General features: G+C 44.0%; 1 protein-coding gene across 3 annotated transcripts in view; it reads left to right on the plus strand.

The window, feature by feature from the left end:
* The window catches only part of LOC115198032 (tyrosine-protein kinase Tec), a 55,716-nt gene extending 38,046 nt beyond the window's left edge, over positions 1 to 17,670 (plus strand). Inside the window, exons 13-20 of one of the 3 annotated variants that reach the window (XR_003879153.1) lie at positions 5,761 to 5,932; positions 6,862 to 6,972; positions 8,250 to 8,355; positions 9,354 to 9,418; positions 13,567 to 13,685; positions 13,778 to 13,935; positions 16,656 to 17,323; positions 17,381 to 17,670. Coding sequence is in view for 2 of the 3 variants with exons in the window: in XM_029759689.1 (XP_029615549.1) it covers positions 5,761 to 5,932; positions 6,862 to 6,972; positions 8,250 to 8,355; positions 9,354 to 9,418; positions 13,567 to 13,685; positions 13,778 to 13,935; positions 16,656 to 16,739 (815 nt within the window). In the remaining variant the exon portion in view is untranslated. Of the gene's footprint in view, positions 1 to 5,760; positions 5,933 to 6,861; positions 6,973 to 8,249; positions 8,356 to 9,353; positions 9,419 to 13,566; positions 13,686 to 13,777; positions 13,936 to 16,655 lie in introns of all 3 variants that reach the window. The other 2 variants (XM_029759689.1, XM_029759691.1) reach the window with 2 other exon arrangements.
* The last annotated feature ends 357 nt before the right edge of the window (positions 17,671 to 18,027 follow it).

The raw sequence follows: 18,027 nt of genomic DNA on the forward strand, positions 1-18,027 counted from the left end.
CTAGTACTCTACACCAGTACTCTACTCTAGTACTCTACACCAGTACTCTACACTAGTACTCTACACCAGTACTCTACTCTAGTAATCTACACCAGTACTCTACTCTAGTACTCTACACCAGTCCACTACTCTAGTACTCTACACCAGTACTCTACTCTAGTACTCTACACCAGTACTCTACTCTAGTACTCTACACCAGTACTCTACACTAGTACTCTAATCTAGTACTCTACTCTACACCAGTACTCTACTCTAGTACTCTACACCAGTACTCTACTCTAGTACTCTACACCAGTACACTACTCTAGTACTCTACACCAGTACTCTACTCTAGTACTCTACACCAGTACTCTACTCTAGTACTCTACACCAGTACTCTACACTAGTACTCTAATCTAGTACTCTACTCTACACCAGTACTCTACACTAGTACTCTAATCTAGTACTCTACTCTACACCAGTACACTACTCTAGTACTTTACACCAGTACTCTACTCTAGTACTCTACACCAGTACTCTACTCTAGTACTCTACACCAGTACTCTACACCAGTACTCTACTCTACTCTAGTACTCTACACTACTCTAGTACTCTACACCAGTACTCTAATCTAGTACTCTACACCAGTACACTACTCTAGTACTCTACACCAGTACTCTAAACTAGTACTCTACTCTACTCTACTCTAGTACTCTACACTAGTACTCTACACTACTCTAGTACTCTACACTAGTACTCTACACCAGTACTCTACTCTAGTACTCTACACCAGTACTCTACTCTAGTACTCTACACCAGTACTCTACTCTAGTACTCTACACCATTACTCTACTCTAGTACTCTACACTAGTACTCTACACTACTCTAGTACTCTACACTAGTACTCTACACCAGTACTCTACTCTAGTACTCTACACCAGTACTCTACACCAGTACTCTACTCTAGTACTCTACCCCAGTACTCTACTCTAGTACTCTACTCTAGTACTCTACACCAGTACTCTACTCTAGTACTCTACACCAGTACTCTACTCTAGTACTCTACACCAGTACTCTACTCTAGTACTCTACACCAGTACTCTACTCTAGTACTCTACTCTAGTACTCTACACTAGTACTCTACACTAGTACTCTACACCAGTACTCTACTCTAGTACTCTACACTAGTACTCTACACCAGTACTCTACTCTAGTACTCTACACTAGTACTCTACACCAGTACTCTACTCTAGTACTCTACTCTAGTACTCTACACTAGTACTCTACAACAGTACTCTACTCTAGTACTCTACTCTAGTACTCTACTCTAGTACTCTACACCAGTACTCTACTCTAGTACTCTACACCAGTACTCTACTCTAGTACTCTACACCAGTACTCTACTCTAGTACTCTACACCAGTACTCTACACTACTCTAGTACTCTACACCAGTACTCTACACCAGTACTCTACACTACTCTAGGACTCTACACCAGTACTCTACACCAGTACTCTACACCAGTACTCTACTCTAGTACTCTACTCTAGTACTCTACACCAGTACTCTACACTACTCTAGCACTCTACACCAGTACTCTACACCAGTACTCTTCTCTAGTACTCTACACCAGTACTCTACTCTACACTAGTACTCTACACCAGTACTCTACTCTAGTACTCTACACCAGTACTCTACTCTACACTAGTACTCTACACCAGTACTCTACACCAGTACTCTACTCTAGTACTATACTCTACACTAGTACTCTACACCAGTACTCTACACCAGTACTCTACTCTAGTACTCTACATCAGTACTCTACACTACTCTAGTACTCTACACCAGTACTCTACTCTAGTTCTCTACACCAGTACTCTACACTACTCTAGTACTCTACACCAGTACTCTACACCAGTACTCTACACTACTCTAGGACTCTACACCAGTACTCTACACCAGTATTCTACACCAGTACTCTACTCTAGTACTCTACTCTAGTACTCTACACCAGTACTCTACACTACTCTAGCACTCTACACCAGTACTCTACACTACTCTAGTACTCTACACTAGTACTCTACACCAGTACTCTACACTAGTACTCTACACCAGTACTCTACTCTACACTAGTACTCTACACCAGTACTCTACTCTAGTACTCTACACCAGTACTCTACTCTACACTAGTACTCTACACCAGTACTCTACACCAGTACTCTACTCTAGTAATCTACTCTACACTAGTACTCTACACCAGTACTCTACACCAGTACTCTACTCTAGTACTCTACATCAGTACTCTACACTACTCTAGTACTCTACACCAGTACTCTACACCAGTACTCTACACTACTCTAGTACTCTACACCAGTACTCTACACCAGTACTCTACACCAGTACTCTACTCTAGTACTCTACACCAGTACTCTACACCAGTACTCTACTCTAGTACTCTACACCAGTACTCTACTCTAGTACTCTACACCAGTACTCTACTCTAGTACTCTACACTAGTACTCTACACTAGTACTCTGCACCAGTACTCTACTCTAGTACTCTACACTAGTACTCTACACTAGTACTCTACACCAGTACTCTACTCTAGTACTCTACACCAGTACTCTACTCTAGTACTCTACACCAGTACTCTACTCTAGTACTCTACACCAGTACTCTACTCTAGTACTCTACACCAGTACTCTACTCTAGTACTCTACACCAGTACTCTACTCTAGTACTCTACACCAGTACTGCTACTCTAGTACTCTACACCAGTACTACTCAGTACTCTAACAGTAACTCTAGACTACACCAGTTCTCTACACCAGTACTCTACACCAGTACTCTACTCTAGTACTCTACACCAGTACTCTACACCAGTACTCTACTCTAGTACTCTACACCAGTACTCTACTCTAGTACTCTACACCAGTACTCTACTCTAGTACTCTACACTAGTACTCTACACTAGTACTCTACTCTAGTACTCTACACCAGTACTCTACTCTAGTACTCTACTCTAGTACTCTACACTAGTACTCTACACTAGTACTCTACACCAGTACTCTACTCTAGTACTCTACACTAGTACTCTACACCAGTACTCTACTCTAGTACTCTACACTAGTACTCTACACCAGTACTCTACTCTAGTACTCTACTCTAGTACTCTACACTAGTACTCTACACCAGTACTCTACTCTAGTACTCTACTCTAGTACTCTACTCTAGTACTCTACACCAGTACTCTACACCAGTACACTACTCTAGTACTCTACACCAGTACTCTACTCTAGTACTCTACACCAGTACTCTACTCTAGTACTCTACACCAGTACTCTACTCTAGTACTCTACACCAGTACTCTACTCTAGTACTCTACACCAGTACTCTACTCTAGTACTCTACACCAGTACTCTACACTACTCTAGTACTCTACACCAGTATTCTACACCAGTACTCTACACTACTCTAGGACTCTACACCAGTACTCTACACCAGTACTCTACACCAGTACTCTACTCTAGTACTCTACTCTAGTACTCTACACCAGTACTCTACACTACTCTAGCACTCTACACCAGTACTCTACACCAGTACTCTACACCAGTACTCTACTCTAGTACTCTACACCAGTACTCTACTCTAGTACTCTACACCAGTACTCTACTCTACACTAGTACTCTACACCAGTACTCTACACCAGTACTCTACTCTAGTACTCTACTCTACACTAGTACTCTACACCAGTACTCTACACCAGTACTCTACTCTAGTACTCTACATCAGTACTCTACACCAGTACTCTACTCTAGTACTCTACACCAGTACTCTACTCTAGTACTCTACACCAGTACTCTACTCTAGTACTGTACACTAGTACTCTACACTAGTACTCTACACCAGTACTCTACTCTAGTACTCTACACCAGTACTCTACTCTAGTACTCTACACCAGTACTCTACTCTAGTACTCTACACCAGTACTCTACTCTAGTACTCTACACCAGTACTCTACTCTAGTACTCTTCACCAGTACTGTACTCTAGTACTCTACACCAGTACTCTACTCTAGTACTCTACACCAGTACACTACTCTAGTACTCTACACCAGTACTCTACACCAGTACTCTACACCAGTACTCTACTCTAGTACTCTACACCAGTCCTCTACACCAGTACTCTACTCTAGTACTCTACACCAGTACTCTACTCTAGTACTCTACTCTAGTACTCTACACCAGTACTCTACACCAGTACTCAACTCTAGTACTCTACTCTAGTACTCTACACCAGTACTCTACTCTAGTACTCTACACCAGTACTCTACTCTAGTACTCTACTCTAGTACTCTACACCAGTACTCTACTCTAGTACTCTACACCAGTACTCTACTCTAGTACTCTACACCAGTACTCTACTCTAGTACTCTACACTAGTACTCTACTCTAGTACTCTACACCAGTACTCTACTCTAGTACTCTACACCAGTACTCTACACCAGTACTCTACACCAGTACTCTACTCTACTACTCTACACCAGTACTCTACTCTAGTACTCTACTCTAGTACTCTACACCAGTACTCTACTCTAGTACTCTACACCAGTTCTCTACTCTAGTACTCTACACCAGTACTCTACTCTAGTACTCTACACCAGTACTCTACTCTAGTACTCTACTCTAGTACTCTACACTAGTACTCTACACTAGTACTCTACACCAGTACTCTACTCTAGTACTCTACACTAGTACTCTACTCTAGTACTCTACACCAGTACTCTACTCTAGTACTCTACTCTAGTACTCTACTCTAGTACTCTACACCAGTACTCTACACCAGTACACTACTCTAGTACTCTACACCAGTACTCTACTCTAGTACTCTACACCAGTACTCTACTCTAGTACTCTACACCAGTACTCTACTCTAGTACTCTACACCAGTACTCTACTCTAGTACTCTACACCAGTACTCTACTCTAGTACTCTACACCAGTACTCTACTTTAGTACTCTACACCAGTACACTACTCTAGTACTCTACACCAGTACACTACACTAGTACTCTACACCAGTACACTACTCTAGTACTCTACACCAGTACTCTACTTTAGTACTCTACACCAGTACTCTACTCTAGTACTCTACACCAGTACTCTACTCTAGTACTCTACACCATTACACTACTCTAGTACTCTACACCAGTACTCTACTCTAGTACTCTACTCTAGTACTCTACTCTAGTACTCTACACCAGTACTCTACTCTAGTACTCTACACCAGTACTCTACTTTAGTACTCTACACCAGTACTCTACTTTAGTACTCTACACCAGTACACTACTCTAGTACTCTACACCAGTACACTACTCTAGTACTCTACACCAGTACTCTACTTTAGTACTCTACACCAGTACTCTACTCTAGTACTCTACACCAGTACTCTACTCTAGTACTCTACACCATTACACTACTCTAGTACTCTACACCAGTACTCTACTCTAGTACTCTACTCTAGTACTCTACTCAACTCTAGTACTCTACACCAGTACTCTACTCTAGTATTCTACTCTAGTACTCTACACTAGTACTCTACACCAGTACACTACTCTAGTACTCTACTCTAGTACTCTACTCTAGTACTCTACACCAGTACTCTACTCTAGTACTCTACACCAGTACACTACTCTAGTACTCTACTCTAGTACTCTACTCTAGTACTCTACACCAGTACTCTACTCTAGTACTCTACACCAGTACTCTACTCTACTCCCTACAGAGAAGTGGGAGATTAACCCTGTAGAACTGACCTTCATGAAGGAGCTGGGTAGCGGTCAGTTTGGGGTGGTGCGGCTGGGGAAATGGAGAGCTCAGCACAAAGTAGCCATCAAGGCTATCAGAGAGGGAGCCATGTACGAAGAGGACTTCCTGGAGGAAGCCAAGGTTATGATGTGAGTACAATACACAGGGGACTTCCTGGAGGAAGCCAAGGTTATGATGTGAGTACAATACACAGGGGACTTCCTGGAGGAAGCCAAGGTTATGATGTGAGTACAATACACAGGGGACTTCCTGGAGGAAGCCAAGGTTATGATGTGAGTACAATAAAAAAGGAAGCCTGCACACATCGATAGACGGATTGGATGTACAGATGACCCATAATGTTACTGTGTGTGTGGTGTGTGTGGTGTGTGGTGGTGTGTGGTGTGGTGTGGTGTGGTGTGTGTGTGTGTGTGGTGTGTGTGGTGTGTGTGTGTGTGTATGTATGTGGTGTGTGTGGTGTGTGTATGTGTGGTGTGTGTATGTGTGGTGTGTGTGTGTGTGTGTGTGGTGTGTGGGTGTGTGGTGTGTGGTGTGGTGTGTGGTGTGTGTGTGGTGTGGTGTGGTGTGTGTGTGGTGTGTGGTGTGTGTGTGTGGTGTGGGGTGTGGGGTGTGTGTGTGTGTGTGTGGTGTGTGGTGTGTGTGTGTGTGGTGTGTGTGTGTGGTGTGTGTGTGTGTGTGGTGTGTGTGTGTGGTGTGGTGTGGTGTGTGTGTGGTGTGTGTGTGTGTGTGTGTGTGGTGTGTGTGTGGTGTGTGTGTGGTGTGTGTGTGTGTGGTGTGGTGTGTGGTGTGTGTGTGTGTGTGTGTGGTGTGTGTGTGTGTGTGGTGTGTGTGTGTGTGTGGTGTGTGGTGTGTGTGGTGTGTGTGTGGTGTGGTGTGGTGTGGTGTGTGTGTGTGTGGTGTGTGTGTGGTGTGTGTGTGTGTGTGTGGTGTGTGGTGTGTGTGTGTGGTGTGTGTGGTGTGTGTGTGTGTGGTGTGTGTGTGGTGTGTGTGTGTGTGGTGTGTGTGGTGTGGTGTGTGTGTGGTGTGTGTGTGTGTGGTGTGTGTGTGTGTGGTGCAGGCGTCTCTCCCATCCTAAACTGGTGCAGCTGTATGGAGTGTGTACCCACCAGAAGCCAATCTACATTGTGTCTGAGTTTATGGAACTGGGATGTCTGCTCAATTACATCAGGTAAGCCCCGCCCCTACACTCTAACCACTAGGCTACCTGCCGCCCCTCCACTCTAACCACTAGGCTACCTGCCGCCCCGCCACTCTAACCACTAGGCTACCTGCCGCCTCTACACTCTAACCACTAGGCTACCTGCCGCCCCTCCACTCTAACCACTAGGCTACCTGCCCCGCCCCTCCACTCTAACCACTAGACTACCTGCCCCCCCTCTACACTCTAACCACTAGGCTACCTGCCACCCCTACACTCTAACCACTAGGCTACCTACCGCCCCTCCACTCTAACCACTAGGCTACCTGCCTCCCCCTCTACACTCTAACCACTAGACTACCTGCCGCCCCTCCACTCTAACCACTAGGCTACCTGCCTCCCCTACACTCTAACCACTAGGCTACCTGCCTCCCCTACACTCTAACCACTAGGCTACCTGCCGCCCCTACACTCTAACCACTAGGCTACCTGCCTCCCCTACACTCTAACCACTAGGCTACCTGCCCCGCCCCTCCACTCTAACCACTAGGCTACCTGCCGCCCCGCCACTCTAACCACTAGGCTACCTGCCGCCCCTACACTCTAACCACTAGGCTACCTGCCACCCCTACACTCTAACCACTAGGCTACCTGCCCCCCCTACACTCTAACCACTAGGCTACCTGCCAGCCCTACACTCTAACCACTAGGCTACCTGCCAGCCCTACACTCTAACCACTAGGCTACCTGTCGCCCCTACACTCTAACCACTAGGCTACCTGTCGCCCCTACACTCTAACCACTAGGCTACCTGCCGCCTCTACACTCTAACCACTAGGCTACCTGCCAGCCTCTACACTCTAACCACTAGGCTACCTGCCGCCTCTACGCTCTAACCACTAGGCTACCTGCCGCCGCTACACTCTAACCACTAGGCTACCTGCCGCCTCTACGCTCTAACCACTAGGCTACCTGCCGCCCCTACACTCTAACCACTAGGCTACCTGCCGCCCCAAAAGTGAGGAGCGGTTTTTAGCTGCCGGATTTCCAGCCCGCTCAACTCTACTCACATACTCTGGATAGCATACAGCAGAGCAGCCCAACCCTCTTCCTGGAGATCTACCGTCCTGTAGGTTTTTAGTCCAACCCTCTTCCTGGAGATCTACCATCCTGTAGGTTTTTAGTCCAACCTTAACCTAACATCCCTCCAGGTGGAGGGTTGGGTAGCCCTGGCATACAGATGTTTCGGCTTAACAGCCTCCTTCAGTGCATAGGTTCTAATATTTTGGGGGGTTCATTTATTTCAGGCAGCGTCGGGACACCTTCAGCCTGGGGTCCTTACTGAGTATCTGTCAGGACGTCTCAGAGGGGATGGAATACCTGGAGGCAAATGGCTTCATACATAGAGACCTGGTGAGTCTGTCCGCCAATAGGGAGAGACCTGGTGAGTCTGTCCACCAATAGGGAGAGACCTGGTGCGTATCAGTCAATAGGAGAAACCTGGTGAGTCTGTCATCCAATAGGGATAGACCTGGTGAGTCTGTCCGCCAATAGCGAAAGACCTGGTGAGTCTGTCCGCCAATAGGGATAGACCTGGTGCGTATCAGTCAATAGGAGAAACCTGGTGAGTCTGTCAACCAATAGGGTTACAGATTACGGACACCTAGCCAATGCGTAGAGACTGGGGGGAGAATATCAACCAATAGGGAGAGTCTTTACTGAGACCTGGTGAGTCTATCAACCAATAAGATCATATAATACAGACACCTAGTAAATAGGGAGAGACTTTGTGGGTCAACCAGCCAATAAGGGCAGACTTAGTGGGTCAACAAGCCAATAAGGGCAGACTTAGTGGGTCAACAAGCCAATAGGGAGTGTCATGACCCTCCTGTGAGGTTACAGTGGATCAGCTCTACAGAGCTCTCTCTCTCTCCCGTAGAGGGGGAGAGGGATGGATGTGGGGTTTTTATGACACATCACGTCGATCGTAAACCGTAGGCAGCAGACGATTCTTTTTGGGTGATCGGAATGTCTTTGTGTCTTAGGAAGAGTTTACGGCCCAAAACTACAACATCAAACCACGGACACTGGGACAATATATTTCAACATCCGAATATTGGGACTGATATGAGGAAATTATTAATTGGTGACTGGTATGATATCTATATATTCTTGAGTTAATTCAGGAGATGGTAACTCATTAAATAAACTCTTCCCGTGGTGCCCCAAATTCCTAATGAGTTAATTGTTACGTGATTCATTTCATCGAGTAATAATTAAACGTAGTAGGTAATTATTCGATAAGTAGCACATTAAGGATAGTCGCGTCACGACAGGAGAGAGCTGGCGAGTCGTTCAGCCAGTAGGCACATACGTGGTCAGAGTAACAGCCAATCACTGTCTCTCTCTAGGCAGCGAGGAACTGTCTGGTGAACGATGCTCTGGTGGTGAAGGTATCAGACTTTGGAATGGCCAGGTAAGTAACAGAATAACACACTCAACTGTCAAACCATTCTCTCAATTTCAACTTCAATTTAAGGGGCTTTATTGGCATGGGAAATATATGTTTACATTGCCAAAGGAAGTGAAATAAATAATATCAAATTAGATATATAATAAACAAAAATGAAATGAACAATAAAAAGTCATAATTTCTCACTCTCAATTCAATTCAAAGGGCTTTATTGGCATGGTGAAGATATATATATATATATATATATATATATATATATATATATATATATGGAATAGATCAGGTATTCCCAAACTGGGGAATGCGCCGTCGGGGGTACACCAAATAAGAATGTGATTTCCATTTAACAAACAAAAACTAAATAAAGTGGTTAAGAAAATGTTCTCACATTTTCTAACAGTCCATTTATATTTTCCAACGGGGCTATACGTTTGGGTGAGGTTTTTTCTCTCACCTGAGTCGCCTCGTTTCACTGCCAAAAATAAAATTAAACCATCTAGTGAAATAACAGCACAATGTCAAATACAGGAAGCCTAGTCAAATAATTAACATCCAATCACATTCACCGTTTCTCTCTCGCGGGAATTCCACTAACGGTCCGTATGTAGCCAAACGTAGCTACTGCTCATGTTGGTATCTGTACTGATGGAGCAAAAGCCATGACAGGGAGACATAGTGGAGTGGTAATGCGCGTGCAAGCAGTTGCTCCCGACACCACTTGGGTCCACTACAGCATCCACCGAGAGGCTCTTGCTGCCAAGGGAATTCCTGACAGCTTGAAATATGTTTTGGACACTACAGTGAAAATGGTTAACTTTGTTAAAGCAAAAGGCCCCTGAACTCTCGTGTATTTTCTGCACTATGCAATGATATGGGCAGCGACCATGTAACGCTTTTACTACATACAGAAGTGCGCTGGTTATCAAGGGGCAAAATATGGACACGTTTTTTTAAATTGAGAGACGAGCTTAGTTTTTACTGACCTTAATTTTCACTTGTCTGACCGCTTGCATGATGACGAGTTTCTCACACGACTGGCCAATCTTTGTGATGTTTTTTCTCGCCTGAATGATCTGAATCTAGGATTACAGGGACTCTCCACGACTATATTCAATGTGTAGGGACAAAATTGAGGCTATGATTAAGAAGTTGGAGCTCTTCTCTGTCTGCATTAACAAGGACAACACACAGGTCTTTCCATCATTGTATGATTTTTTGTGTTCAAATGAACTCAAGTTTATGGACAATGTAGGGGCGGCAGGTATCCTAGTGGTTAGAGCGTAGGGGCGGCAGGTAGCCTAGTGGTTAGAACGTAGGGGAGGCAGGTAGCCTAGTGGTTAGAACGTAGGGGCGGCAGGTAGCCTAGTGGTTAGAGCGTAGGGGCGGCAGGTAGCCTAGTGGTTAGAGTGTAGGGGCGGCAGGTAGCCTAGTGGTTAGAGTGTAGGGGCGGCAGGTATCCTAGTGGTTAGAGCGTAGGGGCGGCAGGTAGCCTAGTGGTTAGAGCATAGGGGCGGCAGGTAGCCTAGTGGTTAGAATGTAGGGGTGGCAGGTAGCCTAGTGGTTAGAGCGTTGGGCCGGTAACTGAAAGGTTGCTGTATCAAATCCCCGAGCCGACAAGGTAAAAATCTGTCGTTCTGCCCCTGAACAAGGCAGTTAACCCACTGTTCCTAGGCCGTCATTGTAAATAAGAATTTGTTCTTAATTAACCTGTTATGGATAGGGGGCAGTATTTTCACTGCCGGATAAAAAACATACCCGATTTAATCTGGTTATTACTCCTGCCCAGAAACTAGAATATGCATATAATTAGTATATTTGGATAGAAAACACCATAAAGTTTCTAAAACTGTTTGAATGGTGTCTGTGAGTATAACAGAACTCATATGGCAGGCCAAAACCTGAGAAGATTCTATATGGGAAGTGCCCTGTCTGACAATTTCTTGGCCTTCTGTAGCCTCTTTATCGAAAATACAGGATCTCTGCTGTAACGTGACATTTTCTAAGGCTCCCATAGGCTCTCAGAAGGCGCCAGAACGTGGAATGATAACTCTGCAGTCTCTGGGCGAAAAACAGCAGGGGTTTTGGAGAGTGGTCCTTCTGAGAACAATGACACTGGTGTGCACGTGCATGTGACGACTCCATTTTCTTATTTCAGTGTTTGAACGGATACAACGTCTCCCGGTCGGAATATTATTGCTATTTTATGAGAAAAATCGCATAAAAATTGATTTTAAACAGCGTTTGACATGCTTCGAAGTACGGTAATGGAATATTTTGAAATTTTTTGTCACGATATGCGCCGGCGCGTCACCCTTCGGATAGTGTCTTGAACGCACGAACAAAACGCAGCTATTTGGATATAACTATGGATTATTTGGAACCAAAACAACATTGGTTGTTAACCTCTTGCGAGTACCCTACCAATGGGGGCGCCACAGCGCATTTTGGAAAAAATTCGTTCCCATTTTCAACGGCCTACTAATCAAACTCAGAAGCTAGGACATGCATATACTTATTTTATATGGATAGAAAACACCCTAAAGTTTCTGAAACTGTTTGAATGGTGTCTGTGAGTATAACAGAACTCGTATGGCAGTCAAAACCCCGAGACCGATTGAACCAGGAAGTGGGATTCTGAATTGTGGACTCGACTTCACAGCCTTCCCTGTAATTCACAACGTGAAAAAATGATAATTGAGCACTTTCCAGTGCATCCACTAGATGTCCCCAGTCTTTACAAAGTGTTTTGAGGCTTCTACAGTCGAAACTCAGTGTAGGAGACGATGTGGCAATTGGTCACAGTAGTAGGGCCATCAGCATTGTGACGTCGGCGGCCGTGTCTGCCCCCACCTTTGGAAACGTTTTGAAACACAATGAAATCGTCCCACTCGAATCTGATTGGCTCTCTTGTTGAAACAGGCCCTGAAGATTAATGTTATACAACGTTTGACATGTTTGAACGAACCTAACGAAGGGAAAACAGTAATTTTTCGTTAGCCAAGTGCCGCGCACGGATCAACATTTGGTTACAGCCTTAGGACGCGCTAACAACAGCAAGCTAATGGAACATAAAGGATGGACTTTTTCGACCGAAATACATTTGTCGTGGACCTGGGAATCCGGGAAGTGCTTTCTGATGAAGACAACTAAAGGTGAGGGATTATTGGCAATATTATACAAGATCAGATGTGATGTGCGATTTTTCCAAGATGGCGCCGAGCTAGGCTTTCTGGGTATCGCATCCCCTTTTATCTCAAAGTGTGATTACCCTGTAAAGTTAATTTAAAATCTGTTATGACGGGTGTTTTCAAGAGATATTCATCTATAAATCTTAGATTGACAATATAAAAAAAAAAAATCGTTTTCGAATAGTAATTTATAAAATTGTAGCACTGTTTCCCGGGACGCATTTTATGAAAAAATAGTTAGTCAACGTCAGGTGCCGATGTAAAATGCTGTTTTTATATAGAAATATGACCTTAATTGAACAAAAGATTGCATGCTGTGTGTAACATGATGTCCTAGGTGTGTCATCTGATGAAGTTTGTAAAAGGTTAGTGCTGCATTTAGCTGTTTTTGGGTTATATGTGATGCATGTGCTTGGTCGGAAAATTCATTTGATGCTACTTTTACCATGTACTCCTCTAACATAATCTAATATTGTGCTTTTCCTGTAAAACCTTTTTGAAATCGGACAACGAGGGTCGATTCAAGAGAGGTGTATCTATAAAACGATATGAGACAGTCCTATATTTGAAAAAAAATAAATATTGAATTTCGTTATGCTAATGTCGCTAGGAGTTTTCGCTGGAAAATGATCCCGCTAACGGGATGATATGCTCAAGAGGTTTTAAAGTAGAAGTCCTGGGAGTGCATTTTGACGAAGAACAGCAAAGGTAATCCAATTTTTCTTATAGTAAATCTGAGTTTGGTGAGTGCCAAACTTGGTGGGTGTCAAAATAGCTAGCCATGATGGCCGGGCTATCCACTCAGAATATTGCAAAATGTGCTTTCATCGAAAAGCTATTTTAAAAGCGGACACCGCGATTGCATAAAGGAGTTCTGTATCTATAATTCTTAAAATAATTGTGTGTGTGTGTGTGCATGCGTGCGTGCGCGTGCGTGTGTGCGTGTGTGCGTGCGTGTGTTAGGTACGTGCTAGATGACCAGTACACTAGTTCATCAGGCTCTAAGTTCCCAGTCAAGTGGTCTCCTCCTGAAGTCTTCAATTTCTGCAAGTACAGCAGCAAGTCTGACGTATGGTCCTTCGGTAGGTGATCACTTTGTGTGTGTGTGTGTATATTGATGAAGGTATATGTGTGTATATTGATACAGGTGTGTATGTGTGTGTGTGTGTGTCAGGTGTGTTGATGTGGGAGGTGTTTACGGAGGGGAAGATGCCGTTTGAACACAACCCTAACCACGAGGTAGTGACGAAAGTGTCACAAGGACACCGTCTATACAGACCCAGGAAGGCCACGCCCAACATCTATGACATCATGCAGCTCTGCTGGCACGAGGTACATCATACACTTCCTGCTTCCTGCTTCCTACTTCCTGATTCCTAGATGACACAGGTCTAGGATCAGAACTACTCCAACTCCTAACCTGAACCATTAGAGGGAAATATCAGAATTCAATACAATTCAATTCAATACAATTCAATACAATTCAATTCAATTCAATTCAATACAATTCAATTCAATACAATTCAGTAAAATTCAATTCAATACAATACAATTCAATTCAATACTATTCAATTCAATACAATTCAATTCAATTCAATACAATTCAGTACAATTCAATACAATTCAGTACAATTCAATTCAATACAATTCAATACAATTCAATTCAATTCAATTTAAGGGGCTTTATTAGCATGGGGAAACATATGTTAACGTTGCCAAAGCAAGTGAAGTAGATAATAAACAAAAGTGAAATAAACAATAAAAATGAACAGTAAACATTACACTCACAGAAGTTCCAAAAGAATAAAGACATTTCAAATGTCATATTATGTCTATATACAGTGTTGTAATGATGTACAAATAGTTAAAGTACAAAAGGGAAAATAAATAAACATAAATATGGGTTGTATTTACAATCGAGTTTGTTCTTCACTGGTTGACCTTTTCTTGTGGCAACAGGTCACAAATCTTGCTGCTGTGATGTCACACTGTGGTATTTCACCCAGTAGATATGGGAGTTAATCAAAATCGGGATTTGTTTTCTAATTCTTTGTGTATCTGTGTAATCTGAGGGAAATATGTGTCTCTAATATGGTCATAGATTTAGCAGGAGGTTAGGAAGTACAGCTCAGTTTCCACCTCATTTTGTGGGCAGTGTGCACATAGCCTGTCTTCTCTTGAGAGCCATGTCTGCCTACGGTGGCCTTTCTCAATAGCAAGGCTATGCTCACTGAGTCTGTACATAGTCAAAGCTTTCCTTAAGTTTGGGTCAGTCACAGTGGTCAGGTATTCTGCCACTGTGTCTCTCTCTGTTTAGGGTCAAATAACATTCTAGTTTCCTCTGTTTTTTTGTTAATTCTTTCCAATGTGTCAAGTAATGATCTTTTTGTTTTCTCATGATTTGGTTGGGTCTAATTGTGTTGCTGTCCTGGGGCTCTGTGGGGTCTGTTTGTGTTGCTGTCCTGGGGCTCTGTGGGGTCTGTTTGGGTTGCTGTCCTGGGGCTCTGTGGGGTCTGTTTGTGTTGCTGTCCTGGGGCTCTGTGGGATCTGTTTGTGTTGCTGTCCTGGGGCTCTGTGGGGTCTGTTTGTGTTGCTGTCCTGGGGCTCTGTGGGGTCTGTTTGTGTTGCTGTCCTGGGGCTCTGTGGGGTCTGTTTGTGTTTGTGAACAGAGCCCCAGGACCAGCTTGCTTAGGGGACTCTTCTCCAGGTTCATCTCTCTGTAGGTGATGGCTTTGTTATGGAAGGTTTTGGAATCGCTTCTTCTTAGGTGGTTGTAGATTTTAACAGCTCTTTTCTGGATTTTGATCATTATTGGTTATCGGCCTTATTCTGCTCTGCATTATTTGATGTTTTACGTTGTTCACAGAGGATATTTCTGCAGAATTCTGCATGTAGTCTCAATTTGGTGTTTGTCCCATTTTGTGAATTCTTGGTTGGTGAGCAGGACCCCAGACCTCACAACCATAAAGGGCAATGGGTTCTATAACTGATTAAAGTATTTTTTTCCAGATCCTAATTGGTATGTCAAATTTTATCTTCCTTTTGATGGCATAGAAGCCCTTCTTACCTTGTCTCTCAGAATGTTCACAGCTTTTTGAAAGTTATCTGTGGTGCTGATGTTTAGGCCGAGGTATGTATAGTTTTGTGTGTGTTCCAGACCAATGGTGTCTAGATGGAATTTGTATTCGTGGTCCTGGCGACTGGACCTTTTTTGGAACACCATTATTTTTGTCTTACTGAGATTTACTGTCAGGGCCCAGGTCTGTCAGGGTCCAGGTCTGTCAGGGTCCAGGTCTGTCAGGGTCCAGGTCTGTCAGGGCCCAGGTCTGTCAGGGCCCAGGTCTGACAGGGCCCATGTCTGTCAGGGCCCAGGTCTGTCAGGATCCAGGTCTGACAGGGCCCAGGTCTGACAGGGTCCAGGTCTGACAGAATCTGTGCAGAATATCTAGGTTCTGCTGTAGGCCCTCCTTAGTTGGGGACAGAATCACCAGATCATCAGTAAACAGTAGACATTTGACTTCAGATTCTAGTAGGGTGAGGCCGGGTGCTGCAGACTGTTCTATTGCCCTCGCCAATTCATTATATATATGTTGAAGAGGGTGGGGCTTAAGCTGCATCCCTGTCTCACCCCACGACCCTGTGGAAAGAAATGTGTTTTTTGCCATTTTTAACCACACACTTGTTTTTATACATGAATTTTAAAATGTAATTTGTATTTCCCCAACACCACTTTCCATTAATTTGTCTAGCAGACCCTCGTACCAGATTGAGTCAAAAGCTTTTTTGAAATCAACAAGTCATGAGAAGACACTGCCTTTGTTTCAGTTTGTTTGTTAGTCAATTAGGGTGTGCAGGGTGAATACGTGGTCTGTCGTACGGTAATATGGTAAAAAGCCAATTTGACATTTGCTCATTACATTGATTTCACTGAGAAAATGTACTCAAAATCTCTCTCTCTCTTTGTCTCCCTCCCTCCCTCCGTATCTTTCCCTCCCTCCCTCCCTCCCTCCCTCCCTCCCTCCCTCCCTCCCTCCCTCTCCGTCCATCTCCAGAGAGCGGAGGAAAGGCCATCGTTCTCTCAGCTCTCCATCTTGATCTCCGACGCTCTGGAAGAGGACGGCTTCTCCTCAGCCTGAACCGACCAATCACATCCTCTCCTCTGCCTGAACCGACCAATCAGATCCTCTCCTCTGCCTGAACCGACCAATCAGATCGCAACCACCAATCGAACCTCCTCAGATCTACTCGATGGAGGACTGCTTGAATAAGGATCCGAACATTCCACACCACTCTGTAGCGATGGATCTCTCAAGATGGATTTTGTTAGACAGAAAGCTCACGTCCAGATACCATATACTGTTTTACCTCTTTTATCCTGTCTGACAGGAAACTGGACTGTCTTCATTCTCTCCAGTCGTTTTTGTAATTTAACTGAACTAGCTCAAGCCCTTTGCATTTCCACCACACAGCCAGTCCTGTTAGTCTATAGTACAGTAGGCCCATTGATTCATTGTGTCTTAACACAGCCAGTCCTGTTAGTTTATAGTACAGTAGGTCCATCATAGTGTCTTATCACAGCCAGTCCTGTTAGTCTATAGTACAGTAGGTCCATTCATTCATTGTGTCTTAACACAGCCAGTCCTGTTAGTCTATAGTACAGTAGGTCCATTCATTCATTGTGTCTTAACACAGCCAGTCCTGTTAGTCTATAGTACAGTAGGTCCATTCATTCATTGTGTCTTAACACAGCCAGTCCTGTTAGTCTATAGTACAGTAGGTCCATTCATTCATTGTGTCCTGTTTCGATACTCAATCACATGTCCTCAATCCAGCTGCCTTGTATATTTACAAGGTAAATGTATGTTTTTAATGCAGCAGATTAAATGTAATTACATCTAACATGAATGACAATACTATTTTCTTATATGATTGTATTCTCTTACGTCAAGTGAGACACTCTGTCCAAAAGCTTTACTTAGATAGGTGTTCCTGACTCCAGATTGATTTTAAAAAACAACAAAACTTCAATTTTCAGTGAGAAGTAGGCATTAGTCTGAAAACGAAAAATAAAGGAAATTCACGAGCGCCACAATGCCTACTCCACCCATGCTCCACCAAGGTTTTACAGCGCCACAATGCCTACTCCACCCATGCTCCACCAAGGTTTTACAGCGCCACAATGCCTACTCCACCCATGCTCCACCAAGGTTTTACAGCACCACAATGCCTACTCCATTCATGCTCCACCAAGGTTTTACAGCACCACAATGCCTGCTCCATTCATGCTCCACCAAGGTTTTACAGCACCACAATGCCTACTCCATTCATGCTCTACCAAGGTTTTACAGCACCACAATGCCTACTCCATTCATGCTCTACCAAGGTTTTACAGCACCACAATGCCTACTCCATTCATGCTCCACC

The sequence above is a fragment of the Salmo trutta genome, chromosome 8, assembly GCF_901001165.1.
Source record: "Salmo trutta chromosome 8, fSalTru1.1, whole genome shotgun sequence".
NCBI lineage: Eukaryota > Metazoa > Chordata > Actinopteri > Salmoniformes > Salmonidae > Salmo > Salmo trutta.